Source organism: Helianthus annuus, chromosome 15, assembly GCF_002127325.2.
Source record: "Helianthus annuus cultivar XRQ/B chromosome 15, HanXRQr2.0-SUNRISE, whole genome shotgun sequence".
Classification (NCBI taxonomy): domain Eukaryota; kingdom Viridiplantae; phylum Streptophyta; class Magnoliopsida; order Asterales; family Asteraceae; genus Helianthus; species Helianthus annuus.
In genome coordinates, this window is record NC_035447.2 from 78,844,246 (window position 1) to 78,866,253 (window position 22,008).

The 22,008-nt window shown below is 40.9% G+C and overlaps 1 protein-coding gene across 1 annotated transcript in view; it reads left to right on the forward strand.

Annotated features, from left to right (window-relative positions):
* LOC110913985 (keratin, type II cytoskeletal 1-like) overlaps positions 1 to 18,553 on the forward strand; it is a 30,057-nt gene extending 11,504 nt beyond the window's left edge. Inside the window, exons 2-4 of the mRNA XM_022158795.1 lie at positions 17,160 to 17,275; positions 17,791 to 18,020; positions 18,158 to 18,553. Of these exons, the coding sequence (XP_022014487.1) occupies positions 17,160 to 17,275; positions 17,791 to 18,020; positions 18,158 to 18,553 (742 nt within the window). The remainder of the gene's footprint in view (positions 1 to 17,159; positions 17,276 to 17,790; positions 18,021 to 18,157) is intronic.
* Positions 18,554 to 22,008: the final 3,455 nt, after the last annotated feature.

Below are 22,008 nucleotides of genomic sequence, written 5' to 3' on the forward strand. Positions count from 1 at the left end.
ATCAAAATATGGATTTCACTCCTGATTTGGTATAATCTCCCTTGTTTGTTGGTGTAAATAATGAGATAAGCAAGAATAAACGAATAAAGTCAGCATAAGTCAGGCAGTTTGGTCAGGAGTTTGCGGCTTTCGCACCTATTCCTAACTAAATCTCCCGACTTTATTTGAAAACTCGAGTGCAGTGATAGTGAAGGATTGCAGAATAAGCACATAAACTTGGTCTGATGGCTCCTAACTATAGTCTAGGTCTCTAAGACAGCGACCCGGACTAGGTCGTGTCTAACCTAATTCCCTATAGTTATGGCTCTGGTACCAACCTGTCACACCCCAACCGATGGCGGAATCATCGGGGCGCGGCACTGAGCGAAACAGATTGTCCAGAAGGTTCCACAACAACTATTATATAAATTCAGTTTAGATGACACGTCCCATACCATGTCCCAAATAGATAAATAAGTTATCATAGAAAGAAACTAGGCAAATAATTCCGTTCCGACAACTCAAATTCAATTATTATTACAGACAATTGTTGATTATTTCTAGACTCCCTAGCCTCGATTTCATCACCACGCGCCTAAGCATCCTAGCAACTTAAGCACCTGTCACACACGTTAAAATAAAGTCAATACATAAAATGTAAAGGCGAGCACACAAGTTTGATAATAGCATATAGAGTTCGAATAGTTTACGCATAACCAGGCACGTACACAGAGGAAAACGAAGCATGTTAATTATCGACATGGGACCATCGGTACCAACGACTGCGGGTTGACCGTCCGAGACGGTTCGCAATACATGATTACCACCGTAATCCATGCAAGTAATTGTCCTTAACAACCCCCGTGTGAACGGGTGCTGAGTCCAAACTATAGTACTATGTTGCTAAGGCAGGTAGATAGCACTCCACGTGTAAACATAATAAACAACATTCATTTAGTCAAGTAGCACATACAAATGGTTAGCGTTTAAATAGTTTGTGTTTGATTGTGATTTGATAAGTAACGTATGTAACACCCAAAAGTGCTAAAAGCAAAAAGGGATCGAGTATACTCACAGTGATTGATTATGGATTGAAGGGAGCACTGAGAGTAAGATTAGCCTGAATAGTTTGACAGCATAACGATATGTAACGCGGAAAAGTAAACAAGTGTGAATGGATCGAATGGGCTTGTCGATCGAACGGCAGGTTCGATCGAACAGGCTGTTCGATCGGCCGGTATGTCCGTTTGGACAGTCCTGTTCGATCGGCCGGTAGGCTCGATCGGCTGGGCCATTCGAGTGGATTGTTTCTTCTTCTGGTGTGTTTGTGTTTGAGGATTTGAACTTTTGAAGTTTTCGTTGCAGCATTTGAGAACACTGAAGTGTTCCTATCTTTCAAGTCGATTGATCGAATGGTTCACTCGATCGGCTAGCTCACTCGATCGGCTAGGAACTCCAGAAATAGTCCTCAACTGAATGTCACTCAATCTAACGGCCTGTTCGATCAGCTGGCATTCCCTACTACGAACGAGTGGTAAAATCGATCAAGTGTTGAAGTATAGTATTTCATGATCCGAAGAGTAATGTTCACCAAACGCAGTTCGATCGAACGTCTCTTCCTCAATACTATGCTTCCTGAAATTTTAAAAGTGTGGGACCATGTGCTAGCCGATTGGCTGGCCGGTCGATCGGCTGGCATGTCCGATCGGCTGGGCTGTTCGAACAGCCTCGCTGTTCGGCCAGCAAGTCTGACCTGGTCGGCCTTTCGTCTAACACTTGGCTGTTAGATTATTTGTCATTATATCGAGTTAGTTTGATAACGAGTTGAACTATGATACCTTCGTTCTTACTTGTCTCTCCGGCTCGGACAGGAATCACCCAAATCCGTCCGTTGAGCGGTTCGAAACGTCGGCTTAGAGTTTAACCCATTGTCGGCGAACCTCGTAGATAGAACCCGAATCTTGAACCATCCAACCATTTGAATGATCGGTGGGTTGGCTCAGGCTCCGTTTCTACCGGTTTGAAGGCATTGAGTGTAAAAGAGTTGAAAGAAAGTTGGGATTCCTTCTTTCAATCCTTCACAACTTTTGGATGTTTAGATCTTTGATAGATCTTAACTTGTTTATGTGGAAATCGGTTAGATCTAAGCTATTCATGGTTGAATGAGGCCAAAGTTTGATGTTCTTCAAGAACACCAATATGACATCACCCAAGAACACTTAGATCTTGGTGATTTCACTGTTAGAAATCGAGTTTTGAAAGATAGAAAGGTGTAGAATCATGCAATGATAAAAAACGTACAAGAATTAGAGTGAAAACTTACCGGAGTTGAGAGAAATCTGAGAAAAGGTGAAGAATGGGAGCTGGCTGGTCAGAACTTTCCAAAAGTGGAAATGAAGACAAGGACAGCCCTATTTATAGGCTTCCAAAAGGGGAAAGTGGCAGCCGATCGGCCAGGAGATCCGATCGAGTGGGCTGCTCGATCGGCTAGGAAGATGCTAGCCGATCGGCTGGCCTGTTCGATCAGGGTGCCTCCTGTTCGATCCGCGACACACTTTGAGTATTTTGCGACGATTTTCGACGTTTCGATTTGATGGACGATGATACGAATACGTTAGAGTTCCTAGTCAAATTACTTTCAGTCCCAACTACTATATCTAACATATAATCTTCTATAAGTCACGTTTCGATGTCGGTTTCGATTGAGTTCGATTGCTTTTCGAGTTTCGATTTGATTTTCGATTGATTCGCTTGAGTACCACACCAAACATATAAATAAACACGCACAAGTAACACATAAGGCACACACACACGTATAGCAATACCAGAGTTCGCATAAATCGAGTCTCGAGTTCGATGATTGTTAGATCGGTTTGATTACTGATTAGTTAACTTTATCGCATTGTTACTTCCTATCATTCACAGTCGTAGATCGGTTCACGTTAAAATATTCGATTACTTCGATTTTTGCGGATTACAACACTTACTCCACATAATACAACTAAAACATAAAATAGACTATCTACAGTCAAGGAATGCCAAAGTTGACTTGGACTTTGACTTTGACTTCGACATTCGAAAACACGGGGTGTTACAGAAAAGCTACACAGATAAAAGGTGTAAACCTCTAAAATTCGAGGTAGGTGACAAAGTTCTACTTAAAGTATCACCCTGGAAAGGGGTAATGCGATTTGGTAAGAAAGGCAAGTTAAGCCCAAGATACATAGGACCATTCGAGATCATCGAATGTGTCGGAACAGTGGCTTACAAATTAAACCTGCCTGAGGAGCTCAGTGGAATCCATAATGTATTCCACATCTGCAATCTGAAGAAGTGTCTAGCTAATGAATCGCTAGCCATGTCACATAAGGATGTGCATATAGATGAGAGCTTAAAATTTGTCAAAAAACCGTTGTTGATCAAGGATCGACAGGTTAAGAAGCTTCGAAAAAAGCATGTACCGATTGTAAAGGTTAAATGGGATGCCCGTAGAGGTCCCGAGTACACGTGGGAGGTAGAGTCCACAATGAAACAGAAGTATCCTCATTTATTTCAGTAATTCTCGAGGTCGAGATTTCTTTTAAGGGGGGTGAGGATGTAACACCTCGTAAAATCACAACCAATGTAATGAAGACACGTGTCATGAGCTTTAAACGTGTAACGAATTGATTACGAGGGACTAAAGTTGATAAAAAAAGAAAGTATGTGTGTAAAAGGATTCAAAGTGTCAACGTTTGATAATTATACCTTTCAACAACCCTACACGATGTTTATACCCTTAAACGAATGAATTATGAATCGTATGAAGCCGTTTGTGAAAGAAAGTGAAAGTTTACAAACCACAAGGGTTAAATGTGTCAACATGTTTAAATTATACCTCTGAGTGATCTTTTAGCGAACCTGAAGCTTTGTAACAATTATATATGCTCCCAAGAATGAGTGATAAAGATTTCACAAGGTTTCGACATCGTATGAAGAAAATACGATAACATTCGTAAGTAAGGGGTTAAAAGCGTCAACGTTGAAATTCAGGACTTTTCGGTGATCGTATAACTAACCGGGGACTTAACGAAGTTTGTTTATGACTTAGAGTCCTTAAAAGTCAAGTTTGGGGGTTAAAAATGCAATAAAAACAAGTTAAAATCAAGTTTGGAAGGACCAGGGACCAAATGTGCAAAGCTGAAACTTTGTTGACCGGATCTGACATTCATACAGGCCATGTAAGACTCCTCTTGGAGCTTACGCGTGTCACACCCCCGAAATCCACACGCGGAGTATCACCGCTTAGGAGCGTGACTGACCAGGATCAAGCCACCAATCATACAGAACATTGTATAAAGTAAAAGTAAATGCAATATAAACCAAACCAATTCCATATGAAAGGTGTTTCCAAAACATAAGTAAGTTGTCATTGTTTAGCGGAAGCGTATTATAGTAAAACCCATAGCAAATAAATATCAAATATCAAAAGTGTTCAATAAAATGATCGAGATCCAAGCCCCACAACGACCAGCTCCTCCGTGTGCAAGCTCCAAGTACCTAACGATCTGCAAGGCATGTAACAGAATGATCAACAAACTAGTTGAGCGAGTTCACAGAAAGTAAATGCGTAATAGTAAATTCGTTTGTAACAGGTGGCTCTACTGGGCCGTTTGTATGTTCTATTGGTGGTGGTGTTCCACGTTACTGGTGGTGGTGTTCCACGTTACTGGTGGTGGTGTTCCACGTTACTGGTGGTGGTGTTCCACGTTACTGGTGGTGGTGTTCCACGTTACTGGTGGTGGTGTTCCACGTTACTGGTGGTGGTGTTCCACGTTACTGGTGGTGGTGTTCCACGTTACTGGTGGTGGTGTTCCACGTTGTATAACCACTAGACTACTCGTAACTATAGGTATCCTTCACAACCGAGGATAGTGATGTGGTAGTCTAGTCATAGTGTCAATAGAGTATCTAATCAACCTTTCAATCCCATTCCCAACACCCCGGGAATCCCATGCCTTGGTAAGAGTGTGAACTCACCTTGGTTTGCTCGGTATGCTAAGTTATGCACTCACAAGTAATTAATCACGTCCTATTGTATGCACGTATAACAAATCAGTTCATGTTCGCAATGATACGCATGCAATTTAACGTTCACATAACAGTCAGTTCGCATATCGGCACAACACGTATTGGTTCACATTAAATCATCAGTTTGTGTGCACGAATACAATTATTAACGCTCATCACCAAGCATGGCATGTCAAATAATCAAGCATACATATCATCATTCAAAGTACATTCATAACCATGCATCTTTCGGTCCACCCTTATCTTTCGGTCTAGGGTTAACACAATTATCTTTCGGACCAAAACTATGTTTCGAACTATGTGTCATCTTTCGACCATATCTATCCTTCGGTCAAAGCTATGGTTCGGTCCAAACTACTATGGTTCGAGGGACAGGTATCTTTCGGTTCACAACAGTTACATTTTATTCAAAGTGTATCCGTGATTATGTATTAACACTAAATTCAATTATGGTCGACACTTTATTATTGCATCAAAAGATCATTGAACCAAACAAGCATAACAAGGTCCCTCATTGGACCCCTATATCACTCATACTAACAGTCAACGGCACATGGCTTGGTTGTTAGATTGCATCATCATCACGCTGTACGGGAATACATGTAAATTATCATATTAATATGGCCGACAATATTAAATAATCACATGTAGTCAATTGACTTTTGCTAATATAAATTGTGTAGTGTGTTGATTGGACCTACACTTGACCCAGCCGCAAATTTTATGAGTTGGTTCCCTAGCACCATTTGGCCGAACCCCACAGCCAATTGCTTTCGTTTGACCACCCAACCCACAAATCAAATCATCACACACAAGACTCATTTATCCATAGTTGTCGGCCACCACATGAACCAACTTTTAGAGAAAATGCTACCTATTTTGATTGGGTGATTTTTGTTCCAACCGCAAATTTATCCAATGGCACACACCCACTCAATATTAATTTACTCACAATATTTTACTAACATGAGTAAAGCTTGCAGTCATGTGCAAGATGATAGCCGCCACCCTCAATAATTCGGTTGGGCCAAGCCCACCACCAATAGGATTTAGGTGACCGCCCCATCCCTCCAATCACACAAGTTACAGGCCTTGAATTATGAAACATGCACTCTATTCATATTAAACAATACCCTAATATACTAGCCGACATCTAATATCATACTGTCAAGATCAATTCAAACATAAATAATATGCAAAAGCACGACCTATCATACATGAGATTATAATGATTTCCTATCATATCCAATCTAGCCGATTCAAATCATAGCCAGTTAACAAGACTAAGTCAATTATCATCATGATCAACATTCAATTCAATTATAAGTCCAAAACCATTACCCACTAACAGTTTATGATGTCAAATAGTCACACGAATTCAACCAAATAAACATATACATACGGACACGTGGTGATTTACTAAGGATTCATGCATGATTCCAACAACAGTGCAACTAACCGAGATATGCAGAATGAAAGGCTTGATGATATCAAGGGTTTGAGGATCTTGATCTTGATGGCACGTCGCACAGAAGTAACGAGAGAGAATTTGGTGTGTGTTCTTTGTGGTTGCCAAGGTTGTAAAAAAAAACTAAAACCCTAAGATGTGTGTAGGTACATATACGTAGAGTAGGGTGGGCCGAAGCCCCTCACTTGGGCCATGGTTGTGAGCTTCATTATAATGTTCGGTTCACAAAACATAACATCTTAGACACGTAACACGTAACATTCATATAAATTAAATCTCGTAAAATCATAACATGTTCACATACAGTTCATAAAGTAGGTCTAGAATTCGAGTTGTCACATTATCCCCAACTAATTAGAAATTTCGTCCCGAAATTTGGTATGCACTCACTGAGGAAGCTAGGTAAGTTAAATCGTTCACTGGTTTTCCTGGGGTGTCACATCATCCCCCCGTTGATTTGGAATTTCGTCCCGAAATTCAGTAGTAGTAGCTTCAGCCTCAGTAGTGATTGCATTGGTTTCGAATAACTGGGGTACTTTTCTGTCATCTGGTCTTCGCGTTCCCAGGTGTACTCTGGGCCACGTCGGGAGTTCCAACGAACTCGAACAAGAAGGATTCTCTTGCTTTTGAGGACCTTAACATCCCGGTCCGTGATTTCAACTGGCTCCTCGACGAACTGCAACCGCTCGTCGATAGTGAGTTCCTTAAAAGGAATTATGAGGGTCTCATCTGACAGGCACTTCTTCAGATTCGACACGTGAAACACATTGTGAACTGCACCGAGTTCAGCTGATAGATTCAGTCTGTAGGCTACTGGGCCTATTCTTTCAGTGATTTCGAACGGTCCAACATACCGTGGATTGAGTTTGCCTCGTTTACCAAAACGAACCACACCCTTCCAGGGTGAGACTTTTAATAAAACCCGGTCTTCGACCTGAAATTCCAATGGTCTCTTGCGCTTATTCGCGTAGGCTTTCTGACGGTCGCGTGCTGCCGCCATACGTTGTCGTATCTGTGAAATCTTTTCTGTGGCGTCCACTACAATATCTGGACCCGTAATCTGACTATCCCCCACCTCCGCCCAACAGAGAGGTGACCGGCATTTACGTCAGTACAATGCCTCGAATGGAGCGGCTTGAATGCTGGTGTGGTAACTGTTATTGTACGAAAACTCCACTAAAGGGAGGTGCTTTTCCCAGCCGTTGCCGAAATCGATAACACACGCTCGAAGCATGTCTTCTAAGGTTTGAATCGTGCGCTCAGACTGCCCATCCGTCTGAGGGTGATATGCCGTGCTCATATCTAAACGAGAGCCAAACGCTTTGTGCATCGCTTGCCATAGTTCTGACGTGAATCGTGCATCCCGATCCGAAATAATAGAGATTGGCACTCCGTGCCTCGAAACAACTTCTTTCAAGTAAATGTCTGCTAAGGTAGAAAACTTATCCGTTTCCTTGATAGCCAAGAAGTGAGCAGACTTTGTGAGTCGATCCACGATCACCCATATCGTATCGTTCCCACGCTGGGATCTAGGTAAGCCTGTAACGAAATCCATGGAAATTTCTTCCCATTTCCACTGTGGTATCCTGGGTTGTTGAAGTAGACCCGCTGGTTTCTGATATTCCACTTTGACCCTTGCACAGGTCAAACACTTGCCGACGTAAGTAGCGATGTGGGCCTTCATGCTAGGCCACCAATATGTTGTTCTGATATCGTGGTACACTTTATCCGACCCTGGATGTACCGAATAGCGAGACTTGTGTGCTTCATCCATTACAAGTTCGCGTAGACCGCCATAAAGTGGAACCCAATTACACCCCGTTACATAGTAGGCGCCGTCTTCCTTTTGTTCCATTTGTTGCCTTAAACCACGTAAGGCTTCAGCCTTGACGTTTTCGGGTTTGAGTGCTTCTAACTGAGCAGCTCGTATCTGTGTAGGAAGACTGGACTGAATAGTAAGCTGTAGCGCTCGCACGCGCTTAGGTAGAGTGTCTTTCCGATTGAGGGCGTCAGCCACAACATTGGCCTTGCCTGGATGATACTTGATGGCGCATTCGTAGTCGTTCAGAAGTTCAACCCATCTTCGTTGACGCATACTCAAATCCTTTTGCTTAAGAATATGCTCGAGACTCCTGTGATCGGTGTAAATCGTGCACCTGGTACCGTACAGGTAGTGTCGCCATATCTTAAGCGCGAAACAACAGCTCCCAGCTCTAAATCGTGCGTCGTGTAGTTCCGTTCATGAACCTTGAGTTGCCGAGAGGCGTATGCAATAACTTTATCCCGCTGCATCAATACGCAACCAAGCCCCTGTATCGATGCGTCACAATAAACCACGAAATCATTCGTGCCTCCTGGCAGTGAGAGAATAGGTGCACTGCAAAGCCTATCCTTTAGGTACTGAAAAGCGGTCTCTTGGGAATCTCCCCAACGGTAGGTGACACCTTTCTGTGTCAGCATAGTAAGCGGCTGCGCGATCTGAATGCTGTTTTGGAGACGTCCTCATCCCGGACTCTCAGCTGATGATACCCTGTCCTTAAATCAATCTTGGAATAGTAACTCGACCCTTGCAACTGGTCGAATAAGTCGTCAATGCGTGGAAGAGGATAACGGTTCTTCACCGTCACTTTGTTGAGTTCACGGTAGTCGATGCACATCCTGAACGTACCGTCTTTCCTCTTCACAAATAACACAGGAGCTCCCCAAGGCGAAGAGCTTGGACGAATAAAGCCCTTTTCCAAGAGCTCTTGCAGCTGCTACGACAGTTCTTCCAGTTCGGTTGGGGCTAATCGATACGGTGCGCGAGCTATAGGTGCTGCTCCTGGAGCGAGCTCGATTTGAAATTCGGCCTGACGATGAGGCGGTAGACCAAGTAAATCTTTAGGAACACCTGAGGAAAGTCGCGTACAATCTGTATGGTCTTCCAACTTCTTTTCTTTCGCGTACAATCTGGTGATCACTATTCTTGCGTTGCTGCTGTGCTTGAAACCGAATGGTAGCTGAACCCTTGCTGGAATACCCATCCGTCTTCTGCTTGTTGTCACTAGGAGTAGCGGGAGTAGCAGAAGTGATAGCGGTAGTAATAGCGCTGATACAACTAAGCAGCCTGTTCTGTTCCACTGCCTGATCCGTCAGGCGATAAGCAAGACGCTGAATGTCTCGGATATTGTCGAGGTTAGCCGATGTAGCATGGCTCTGAATCTCTGAGGCTAGACCCTTGAGGTACAATTTGATACGCTTGCTTGGAGGGTCCACCATGGTTGGACACAAGATGGCCAGTTCGTTCTATCGTTTCGTATGAGCTTCAATTTCTGACCCCGTCATTTTTCAAATGGTAAGGCTCCACTTCCAACTTGTGGATGTCATCACGCGTGTAGTATTCCCTTTTAAGGTGTTCTTTGAATTCGTTCCAGGGGGTGGCGTTAGCAGCTGCCAACCCTAGTACCTGTACTTGCGCGTTCCACCTGGTTAGCGTGATTCCTACCAAAGTACCAGTGGCGTACTTGACCCTGCGAGCCTCAGGGCGTTCACACATGAAGTTCTTGAATGTGCCACTGAATGTGCTTGGACGACAGTCCATGATGTTCTGGAATGTGCAGAGAGGTTGATGTGCGTTCTGACCCGTTGCGCGAGAAAGATGGGTCAAGATTAAGCGCGAGAGTTGGGTCACGAGAGTAGGATCTAACGTCCTAGGATAGGTTTGGAATAGCAGGTTATACCTCCTGCTGGTGCGGCTGCAAGCGCCGCAGCGACTTGTTCGTTAATGAGAGCCGTCAACTGGGCTTGAGTCATGTCAACACGTCCAGACATGATCGAACAGTAAAGGTAGCATAGGTATGAAAGGTTCGCGAGTAATACGATGACAGAAAAGTGTAAGCACATAGGTGTTCTTAAGCAATAACAAGTAGTGAGCAAAGTAACGTAAGCATACTACGAGCAAAGTTCTATGCAATTCTAACAGGTAGGCAATAAACATAAACCTTATTACCTAGGATGTTGAGTCTTGCACGTGGAGCGGAGCGTCGTTGTGGATCGTTGAGAGCACTGTTCCGGTTATAGTCTGGTTTTAATAAAAACGTTTTCCCATATCAAAACCAAGTTCTCTATAACCAATGGCTCTGATACCAATCTGTCACACCCCCGAAATCCACACGCGGAGTATCACCGCTTAGGAGCGTGACTGACCAGGATCAAGCCACCAATCATACAGAACATTGTATAAAGTAAAAGTAAATGCAATATAAACCAAACCAATTCCATATGAAAGGTGTTTCCAAAACATAAGTAAGTTGTCATTGTTTAGCGGAAGCGTATTATAGTAAAACCCATAGCAAATAAATATCAAATATCAAAAGTGTTCAATAAAATGATCGAGATCCAAGCCCCACAACGACCAGCTCCTCCGTGTGCAAGCTCCAAGTACCTAACGATCTGCAAGGCATGTAACAGAATGATCAACAAACTAGTTGAGCGAGTTCACAGAAAGTAAATGCGTAATAGTAAATTCGTTTGTAACAGGTGGCTCTACTGGGCCGTTTGTATGTTCTATTGGTGGTGGTGTTCCACGTTACTGGTGGTGGTGTTCCACGTTACTGGTGGTGGTGTTCCACGTTACTGGTGGTGGTGTTCCACGTTACTGGTGGTGGTGTTCCACGTTACTGGTGGTGGTGTTCCACGTTACTGGTGGTGGTGTTCCACGTTACTGGTGGTGGTGTTCCACGTTACTGGTGGTGGTGTTCCACGTTGTATAACCACTAGACTACTCGTAACTATAGGTATCCTTCACAACCGAGGATAGTGATGTGGTAGTCTAGTCATAGTGTCAATAGAGTATCTAATCAACCTTTCAATCCCATTCCCAACACCCCGGGAATCCCATGCCTTGGTAAGAGTGTGAACTCACCTTGGTTTGCTCGGTATGCTAAGTTATGCACTCACAAGTAATTAATCACGTCCTATTGTATGCACGTATAACAAATCAGTTCATGTTCGCAATGATACGCATGCAATTTAACGTTCACATAACAGTCAGTTCGCATATCGGCACAACACGTATTGGTTCACATTAAATCATCAGTTTGTGTGCACGAATACAATTATTAACGCTCATCACCAAGCATGGCATGTCAAATAATCAAGCATACATATCATCATTCAAAGTACATTCATAACCATGCATCTTTCGGTCCACCCTTATCTTTCGGTCTAGGGTTAACACAATTATCTTTCGGACCAAAACTATGTTTCGAACTATGTGTCATCTTTCGACCATATCTATCCTTCGGTCAAAGCTATGGTTCGGTCCAAACTACTATGGTTCGAGGGACAGGTATCTTTCGGTTCACAACAGTTACATTTTATTCAAAGTGTATCCGTGATTATGTATTAACACTAAATTCAATTATGGTCGACACTTTATTATTGCATCAAAAGATCATTGAACCAAACAAGCATAACAAGGTCCCTCATTGGACCCCTATATCACTCATACTAACAGTCAACGGCACATGGCTTGGTTGTTAGATTGCATCATCATCACGCTGTACGGGAATACATGTAAATTATCATATTAATATGGCCGACAATATTAAATAATCACATGTAGTCAATTGACTTTTGCTAATATAAATTGTGTAGTGTGTTGATTGGACCTACACTTGACCCAGCCGCAAATTTTATGAGTTGGTTCCCTAGCACCATTTGGCCGAACCCCACAGCCAATTGCTTTCGTTTGACCACCCAACCCACAAATCAAATCATCACACACAAGACTCATTTATCCATAGTTGTCGGCCACCACATGAACCAACTTTTAGAGAAAATGCTACCTATTTTGATTGGGTGATTTTTGTTCCAACCGCAAATTTATCCAATGGCACACACCCACTCAATATTAATTTACTCACAATATTTTACTAACATGAGTAAAGCTTGCAGTCATGTGCAAGATGATAGCCGCCACCCTCAATAATTCGGTTGGGCCAAGCCCACCACCAATAGGATTTAGGTGACCGCCCCATCCCTCCAATCACACAAGTTACAGGCCTTGAATTATGAAACATGCACTCTATTCATATTAAACAATACCCTAATATACTAGCCGACATCTAATATCATACTGTCAAGATCAATTCAAACATAAATAATATGCAAAAGCACGACCTATCATACATGAGATTATAATGATTTCCTATCATATCCAATCTAGCCGATTCAAATCATAGCCAGTTAACAAGACTAAGTCAATTATCATCATGATCAACATTCAATTCAATTATAAGTCCAAAACCATTACCCACTAACAGTTTATGATGTCAAATAGTCACACGAATTCAACCAAATAAACATATACATACGGACACGTGGTGATTTACTAAGGATTCATGCATGATTCCAACAACAGTGCAACTAACCGAGATATGCAGAATGAAAGGCTTGATGATATCAAGGGTTTGAGGATCTTGATCTTGATGGCACGTCGCACAGAAGTAACGAGAGAGAATTTGGTGTGTGTTCTTTGTGGTTGCCAAGGTTGTAAAAAAAAACTAAAACCCTAAGATGTGTGTAGGTACATATACGTAGAGTAGGGTGGGCCGAAGCCCCTCACTTGGGCCATGGTTGTGAGCTTCATTATAATGTTCGGTTCACAAAACATAACATCTTAGACACGTAACACGTAACATTCATATAAATTAAATCTCGTAAAATCATAACATGTTCACATACAGTTCATAAAGTAGGTCTAGAATTCGAGTTGTCACATTATCCCCAACTAATTAGAAATTTCGTCCCGAAATTTGGTATGCACTCACTGAGGAAGCTAGGTAAGTTAAATCGTTCACTGGTTTTCCTGGGGTGTCACAACGCGGGCCGTCTAAAAGTCGCCAGCGTCAAAAAACATGGCAGATGCCTGTTATTGCAGGTTTCACCGCCTTACATGCATGGTTTTCGAATTCAGGAGCTTGGCCAACAGATTTTCATGCATAGGGGACACTTGGATTCATCTGGGATCAATGGTAGGCCTTGGTGGAATGATCTCATGCAATTAAAGTTCCTATATAAGAACACTTGTTTGCAACATTTTTGCATTCACTTGAAAATCATTCTAGCTGAATTTCTGGAGCTCTCTGGACCTCAAGCAAGATTCCATTAGCTTCTAAATCGTGCTAAGTACTTTAGTAAGCTTCCTTAACCTCTCTAATTCGTGTTTTATTAGCTTAATGACCTAAAGTCAAAGCCGTCGTAATTAAGCTTTGACTTAGTGATTAATCACTAATGGTCTAGTCATCTTTTGAATTGAAAGTGGCTATGAGTTGGTAATTATGTGGGTAATAAACCCTTAAAAGGGCACCTTCTGATTTCCATTCTAACTAGGTCAATTGTCGGCTCAAACTTAATTATAAAAAGTCAACAGGAAGCTATTTTGCAAATAAATTCATAATTAGCGATGTAAAAGCTATGAAACCTGTTTTAACACTTATATAACTTGGTAATTAATGTAAGAACATGTCTAAGCATGTTCAACCCGACAATCTTGAGTATAGGTTTGGTTCAGAACCGAAAGTCGCAAAAGTAGACTTTTGCTTTGACTTTCAGTTCTGACCCGATTTAGATTGTTTAAGAAAATGCCTTAGGGTTCCATTAGGACCAGGTTATAGGTTAGTATAACCCTCTGAGATTATACAACTTGGTTCCTAATCTATCCGATTCATTTGCATGTTTTCGTTATATGCTTAAATGTTGACCATTATGCCCTTTTGACCTTAAAACGAGATTTTTGAAAATGTGAAAGGACAAAAACCTTTATTACTGATTTATAAACATGTCTTAAAAATTTGACATCAGATTGAGGTCTAAATTAGGAGTTATTCTCAATATCGTAATTAGAAAGCTTTTTATTAATTAAACGGCATTATTAGCATAAAGCCTAACTAAACCCAAGTGTTGACACCAAACTTTTTACCTACTGATGTAATACAATATTTTGGGATTTTTGAAGATTTTTATTTATTTTTAAACTGAGCATAACATAGGGTTCTTGCTTTAATTCGGTAATTGTCGGTTATACCATTTTTGCTAATAAAATGAGTTTTGCATAATATTTGGATACCCTGCTACTGATTTTATATGATAAATAAAATATTTTGACCTTTATAAACTGATCAAAAACTCAGATTTCCTATTATAACCCGAAAATCGCTTAAAACCGACTTTTACGCGTTTTAAACGCATAGTATGGATTAAAACTATTTTTATCACATAAGACTTAATACCTACTGATGTTTTAAGTAAATTTTTATAAGCAAAAGTTTTGAACTCAGATTTCCAAAGCTTATGTGAAATTACCAAAATACCCCTACGGTGCATAGTTTGGTTATAAATGATAAATTTCACATATAGGCAATACCCTACTGATATGACCTGCAAAAATAATTATTTTTACTGATCATTTTAGACATGAACCTCAGATTAATATTTAATCTCTTTTATAACCTTTAAAATGACCAAAATACCCCTACGGGGCATAATTTGAGTTTAAATCCATTTTGGGCATAATGGAAGGTATCCTACTGATATCACAACATATTTAAGGCATATTAACATAGGAAACCTGTTCATGACTCGTTTGTTTACCCGTTATGCATTTTCCGCATTCGGAACGGTTTATGTAACTAGTTTGCATAAATTAACCGAAACGGGTCAAACTTATCTTTTTTATCTCAAAATCCAGAATGTGTTTAGTTTACCCATAGTATACAAGTCCCCAAACTGGTTGGGTCTAAACCACATTCTAATTCGGTCTTCGCTTAGTCTTGCGTTTTGAACCGTATATCTTCCTTTAAAACTAACCGGTCTAAGTTTAGACTTAATTAAAGACCCGTTAGGAATCTAATAGGTTATTAAAACCTTCATTCCAGATTTAGGAGCCCAGTAAAAGATATCTGTATTTGCCAATTGTATACGGCTGGGATAAATTGAATAATTTGCTCAGGTAAATACTTTTAACTTATTTTCCCTTACACGGGCTTGGGGTACGGTATACAAAATACCGCTTGGTCGGGCATTGAATTTTTAATCATATGAAGGTTAATTTATTGAGATGACATGTTTGATCTGTTTTGTTTGTTTTAAGCCTTTGGGGGGGTTAATGACCATGTCCTGGATATCCTCGGCTCATTCATTGAAATGGCCACGACTTAAGCACGGGGTGTAGGCATACACCTGCTGGTGCGTATGTAAAATTAATGTACCCACCTGTTCGAGAATAACTCGCCGTGGGATACGTTATGTGGTGTGTCTATTAATCTTTAACCCGGTATTCAGCCCGGGCTACTTAACGTATAATAAACATGTAATTCTTTAACAAGTTTATTTTTAAATAATTATCCGAAGTTATAAAAGATATTTTGTGCCTTGTGCATTCAAATCAATTTTCTTTAACATTTTCAAAATGAGTCGGTTAATTGTATTTGCCAGTGTAAACTGACGTATTTTCCAAAAAGGCTAAGTGCAGGTACTAGACGGAATAGGCTGGCTACTCCTAGCATCAATAAAGAGTCTTGCAAGCTTAGATGTTTATAGTCTGTTGAACAATGATCCTTTTTAACTTTGATCCGCCTGTGGATCCTTTACAACCGTTTTTGTAATAATTGATATTACTTTCATTCGGTTTGTAATGTTTTTATCCATCGACTTCCGCTGTGTATTAAACTGTGATAAATTGTCTATGATGATATCAACTACGTCACGATACTCCCCACCAGTAATACGTGGAAATATCGGGGTGTGACAAGCACCCCAGTTACGATCCTTTTGCTTCAGCAGCATTTCCTCAGACTGCACCGTTTGCTCCCTTCACTTCTACACCGCTTGATGAGCCACTCCAATGGTTCCCACCATACTCTCTGCCGATTTTAGATCCCTATCATCCCTCTCATTTTGTTGGCTACACACGGGATGAGTTACTTTTATCACTTTAGCTTCGGTTTGAGGTTTTGAGTCGTAGAGTTTTGGAGCTTGAGCTGACTCCACGTCCCCCACCTTGTCCTTGTCAGTCTACTTTTGTTCCCCCATATTCATCACTGTCTCCTTTTGCACATCCACCTGCTCCTCTTACACCTTTTCCAGGTTTTGATGCTCGTTTCCTTACTGTCGAGCAGCAGATCAGTTACTTACTTCGCCGTGTATACGAGCTCGAGGAGGAGCTTGCACATGTTCGCAACTTACTTTTCTTCCCTCCTCCTCCACCTCCACCATCAGCATAGTTGGTTTTTGGTTTTATGCAGATTACATTACTTTTGGTGAGAGCACCACTATTGAGTCGAGATTGTGAAGACTTTTGAAGACCACTTTCTGACTATGTGATTTTTGTATATTGACAGACTTATTGGACAAGGGTAGTGTGACCCTGTGTCCCTTTTGATGTGATACACTTTGTAAACAATGTAACTGTAGTCAGTAATTAATGAAAGCTCAATCGTCATGTTCTCACTAAACACATTGTTGGGTTACAACTTTATACTATTATTGTGTCGTTGCATGATTGTTTGATATGATGATTATTTATATATGAACATACGACCTCTAGACAATTACTTAATTATTTAACGATAAGACCTGACCGATATAATCTTCTTATTAGAAGGAGAATGCCTCCTCGAAGGAACAATCAACTGCCCACGACCGAGGCAGGATTACAAGAGCGCATCTCACAGGCCATCGCACAACATGAGGTCCTTCGCTCTAAACACAACGGAGGTACCTCAGGGAATAACCCACCTAACAGTAATGTTTAAGTCACCTAAGACACATTACGATACGTTTGGACATTTCCAAGTGTGCTTTGCTAATGCTTTCTGTGAATGATGTTACCTGTGTACAGGCTCTACCTATAGGCAGTTTTTGGACTGCAAGCCTCTGAACTTCGACGACACTGGGGGGTGCCGTAGCTTTTGTGAGATGGGTTGAGAAGACGGATTCTGTTCTACGGATGAGTAAATGTGCTCCAGAGCATCAGGTCACATACATTTCTGGACTGTTTCTAGATGGGGCTCTGTCATGGTGGAACCTTCAGGTTCAAACTTTGGGTGAGGCTGCTGCGTATGCATTGTCATGGGATGAATTGAAAGAACTGATGCGAAAGAAGTATTGTTCTCGGGTCGAAATCCAGAAGTTGGAAACTGAATTCTGGAATTTGAAAATGGAAGGTCCAAAGATAGCTGAGTATGTGCAGAGATTTCATGATTTGTCTCGTGTTGTCCCTTACTTGGTAGAGCCGGAGTTGAAGAGGATAGAACGTTTCATCTGGGGTTTGGCACCTCAGATTCTGAGCATGATGACTACTTCTAAGTCTCTAATGATTTCCAAGGCTATTGACTTGAGCGTAGCACTTACTGAAGAAGCAGTCATGTTGGGCAAGTTCTCGAGTTCTGACGCAAGGAAGAAAGAGATTCATGTGGAGTCGTCTGGGGAACACAAGAGAAAGTTCACTAACTTCAAGAAGGTACTCAAGTGAACAACAACAGTGTAAACAAGAGAAGAGGTGCTAACCCGCCAGCCAAGGTCAGGACCGGTGCTGCAAACACCGAGCCCAAAGGGAAGGGGTATATGGGCACTCTGCCCAAGTGTGATATTTGTTAGCATCATCACACAGGACGATCTAGGTATGGGAAATGTGAGAACTGCGTCAAGGTAGGGCATGCCAGGGAGGCGTGCTGGTATGGTGCTGGACGAAGGAATGGAGGATCTGGTGGAAATGGTAATGGAAACCGCGGTGGTAATGGGAATCAGACTGGGAATCGCAATCAAGGAGGAAATGGAAATTTCGGGGGCAATGGTAATCGTGGTGGTTTTGGAAATCAAGCTGGTAACGGAAACCGTGGTGGAAACAACAATCAGGGTGGAAACAGAAATGACAATGGTTGCGGTCAAGGTTGCTTTGGTTGTGGTGAAATGGGGCATTTTAAGCGGGATTTCCCAAAGAATAACCAAGCTTGTGGAAGAGTGTTCAACATTGGAGCTAGGGAAGCTCGCTAGGATCCGAACGTGGTTACTAGTATGTTCCCTATTAATCAACATTTTGCATCTGTGCTATTTGATACCGGTGCCGATTATAGCTTCGTATCTCTAGAGTTTAACAATATACTTGGCTTAGTAGCAAGTAAGTTAGAAGTCCCGTACTCGATAGAACTAGCTAATGGGAAGCTAGTAGAAGCCAACGGGGTGATTAGAGGTTGTGTTATAGAGCTTGGAGAGTGCGAGTTTGCGATAGATCTTCTGCCAGTTGAATTGGGAAGCTTCGACGTCGTGGTTGGGATGGATTGGTTGTCGAGTAACCGTGCAGAGATTGTGTGCCATGAGAAGATCATTCGCATCCCGATGGCGAGTGAAGAGATGATTGTGATACACGGGGAGAAGTATGATACGCCTCTCCGGATTATTAGTTGTTTAAAGGCACATAAGTTTTTGCATAAAGGATGTGTTGCCTTCTTAGCTCACGTCATTGATAAAGAGGCCGAAGGACCGAAGCTCGAAGATATCCCTGTGGTAAGGGAATATCCTGAAGTATTCCTCGAATTCCACATTGACCTGGTTCCGGGCGCCGCACCTGTAGCCAAGGCACCTTATCGACTTGCGCCTTCAGAGATGCAAGAGTTGTCAACGCAGCTTCAGGAGTTACTAGATAAGGGATTCATAAGGCCAAGCTTCTCACCTTGGGGAGATCCAGTGCTGTTCGTCAAGAAGAAGGATGGTAGTTTCTGTATGTGCATCGACTACCGGGAGCTAAATAAGTTAACCATCAAGAATCGGTATCCTTTGCCGAGGATTGATGACTTATTCGACCAACTTCAGGGATCAAGCTACTATTCCAAGATTAATCTTCGATCATGTAACACCTCGTAAAATCACGACCAATATAATGAAAACACGTGTCATGGACTTTAAACATGTAATGAATTGATCTGGAGGGACTAAAATTTTCAAACAATGTAAATATGTAAGTAAAAGGGATCCAAAGTGTCAACATGCCATTCTTGTGCCTCTGATTGACCTCACACGGCGTTCGTATTCTTTAACGAATAATTCATCGAACTTAGAAAGTCGTTTGTGCTCAGAATAAGGATCTTACGAAGCATAGGGGTTAAAAGTGTCAACATGTTGAAAGTAACCTCTGAGTGACCTTTTAACGAGCCCAAAAACATTGTAACAATTATATATTATGCTCTCAAGAATATTTGATATTAAATGTGTGGAATTTCAAAGATAATAAGACTTTTCGGGTGATCGTATAAATAACCGGGAGCTTAACGGAGTTAGTTTATGACCCAAGGTCCTTAAAAGTTAACTATGGGGGTCATAAGTGCAATAAATGGAAATAAAATAAAGTTTTAATGGACCAGGGACTGAAATTGCAATATCTAAAAGTTGTTTTCTGGTGACAAAGGAGCCACGCGGGCCCGCGTAGACTTCTTATAAGTCTTACGCAGCCCGCGTACGACTGCCAGATGCAGAAAAACTTGACAGCTGCATGTTCAGCCTGTTGCACCGCCTTTGCATGCTTGTTTTCGATTCTAGGGACTATGCCAATGGTTTTTCATGCAATAGGGACACCTGGAATCAACAGGGATCATTGTAGGGTCATGTGGAATGATCTTATAAAGTGTAAGATCCTATATAAAGGCCCTTTTGTTTGCATTGTTCTTGCATTCACTTGAATTTTTATTCATAACTCACTCTCTGGAGTTTCCTGGAGTTCAAGCAAGTTTTCCTCAGCTCCTAATTCGTGCTAAGAGTCCCTGTAAGCATTCTTAGCCTCTCTAGTTCAAGTTTATTAGTTCAATGACCAAAAGTCAAAGCCATCGTAATTAAGCTTGACTTAGTGATTAATCACTAATGGTCCAACCATTATTCGAATTAAAAGTGGCTATGAGTTGTTAATTATGTAGGCAATAAACCCTTAAAAAGGCACCTACTGATTTCCATTCTAACTTGGTCAATTGTCGGGTCAAACTTATTAATAAAAAGTCAACAAAATCCATTTTTGCAAATAAATCCATAACTGATAATATAGAAGTTATGGAACATGTTTAAACACTAAAATAACTTGGTAAATAATATAAGAACATGCTTAGACATGTTCAACCCGACAATTTTGAGTTTAGACTCGGTTCGCAACCGAAAGTCGCAAAGGTAGACTTTTGCTTTGACTTTCAGTTCTGACCCGATTTAGCTTAATTTAGATATGCCTTAGGGTTCCTTTAGGACAATATTATAGGTTAGTATAACCCTCTGAGGTTATACAACTTGGTTCCATAGAAATCCTAGTTCATTGCATGTTTTCGTTAAATGCTTAAAAGTTGACCATTATGCCCTTTTGATATTAAAACTAGATTTTTGAAAATGTGAGAGGACAAAAACCTTTGTTACTGATTTATAAGCATGTCCCAAAAATTGACATCAGTTTGTGGTCTAAATTAGGAGTTATGCTCGATATCGTAAATTGAAGCCTTTGTATTAATTAAATGGCATTTTTGGCATAAAACCTATTTAAACCCAAATTTTGGCACCAAACTTTCTACCCACTGATGTAATATAATATTTAGGGATTTTTGGAGATTTTTATTAAATTTTAAACTGATCATAATATGGAGTTCTTGCTTTGATTCGGTAATTGACGGTTATACCCTTTTTGTTAATAAAATGAGTTTTAGATAACATTTTGATACCAAATCTTTTTCTACTGATTTCATATGTTAAATGAAATATTTTAAGCCTTTTGGACTGATTAAAATCTCAGCTTTCCTTATATAACCTGAAAATCGCCAAAAACCGACTTTTTACGCTTTTTAAACACATAGTATGGGTTAAAACTATATTTAAATTAAGACCCATAACCTACTCATATTATATGTGAAATGACCAAAATGTCCCTACGGTGCATAGTTTGGCTATAAATGATAAATTTCACATATATACAATATCTTACTGATATGACTTGCAAAAACAAATACTTTTACTGATCATTTTAGACCAGAACCTCAGATTGTCATTTAACCCCTTTTTTAATCATTAAAATGACCAAAATAGCCCTACGGGGCTTAAATTGATTTTAAATCCGTTTTGGGCATAATGGAAGGTATCCTATTGATATCACAACATATTTAAGGCATATTAACTTGTGAAACCTGTACATGACTTATTTGGTTACCCGTTATGCATTATTCGTGTTTGGTGCGATTTATGTAACTAGTTTTCATAAATTGACTGAAACGAGTCAAACCTTATCATTTTTGCTTCAAAATCCAGAATGTGTTTAGTTTACCCATATTATACAAGTCTTCATACTTGTCGGGTCTAAATCACATTCTAATCCGGTCTTCGCTTAATCTTGCGTTTTGAACCGTAAACCTTTCATTAAAACTAACTGGTCTAAGTTTAAACTTAAGTAAGACCCGTTAGGAATCTAATAGGTTATTAAAACCTTCATTCCA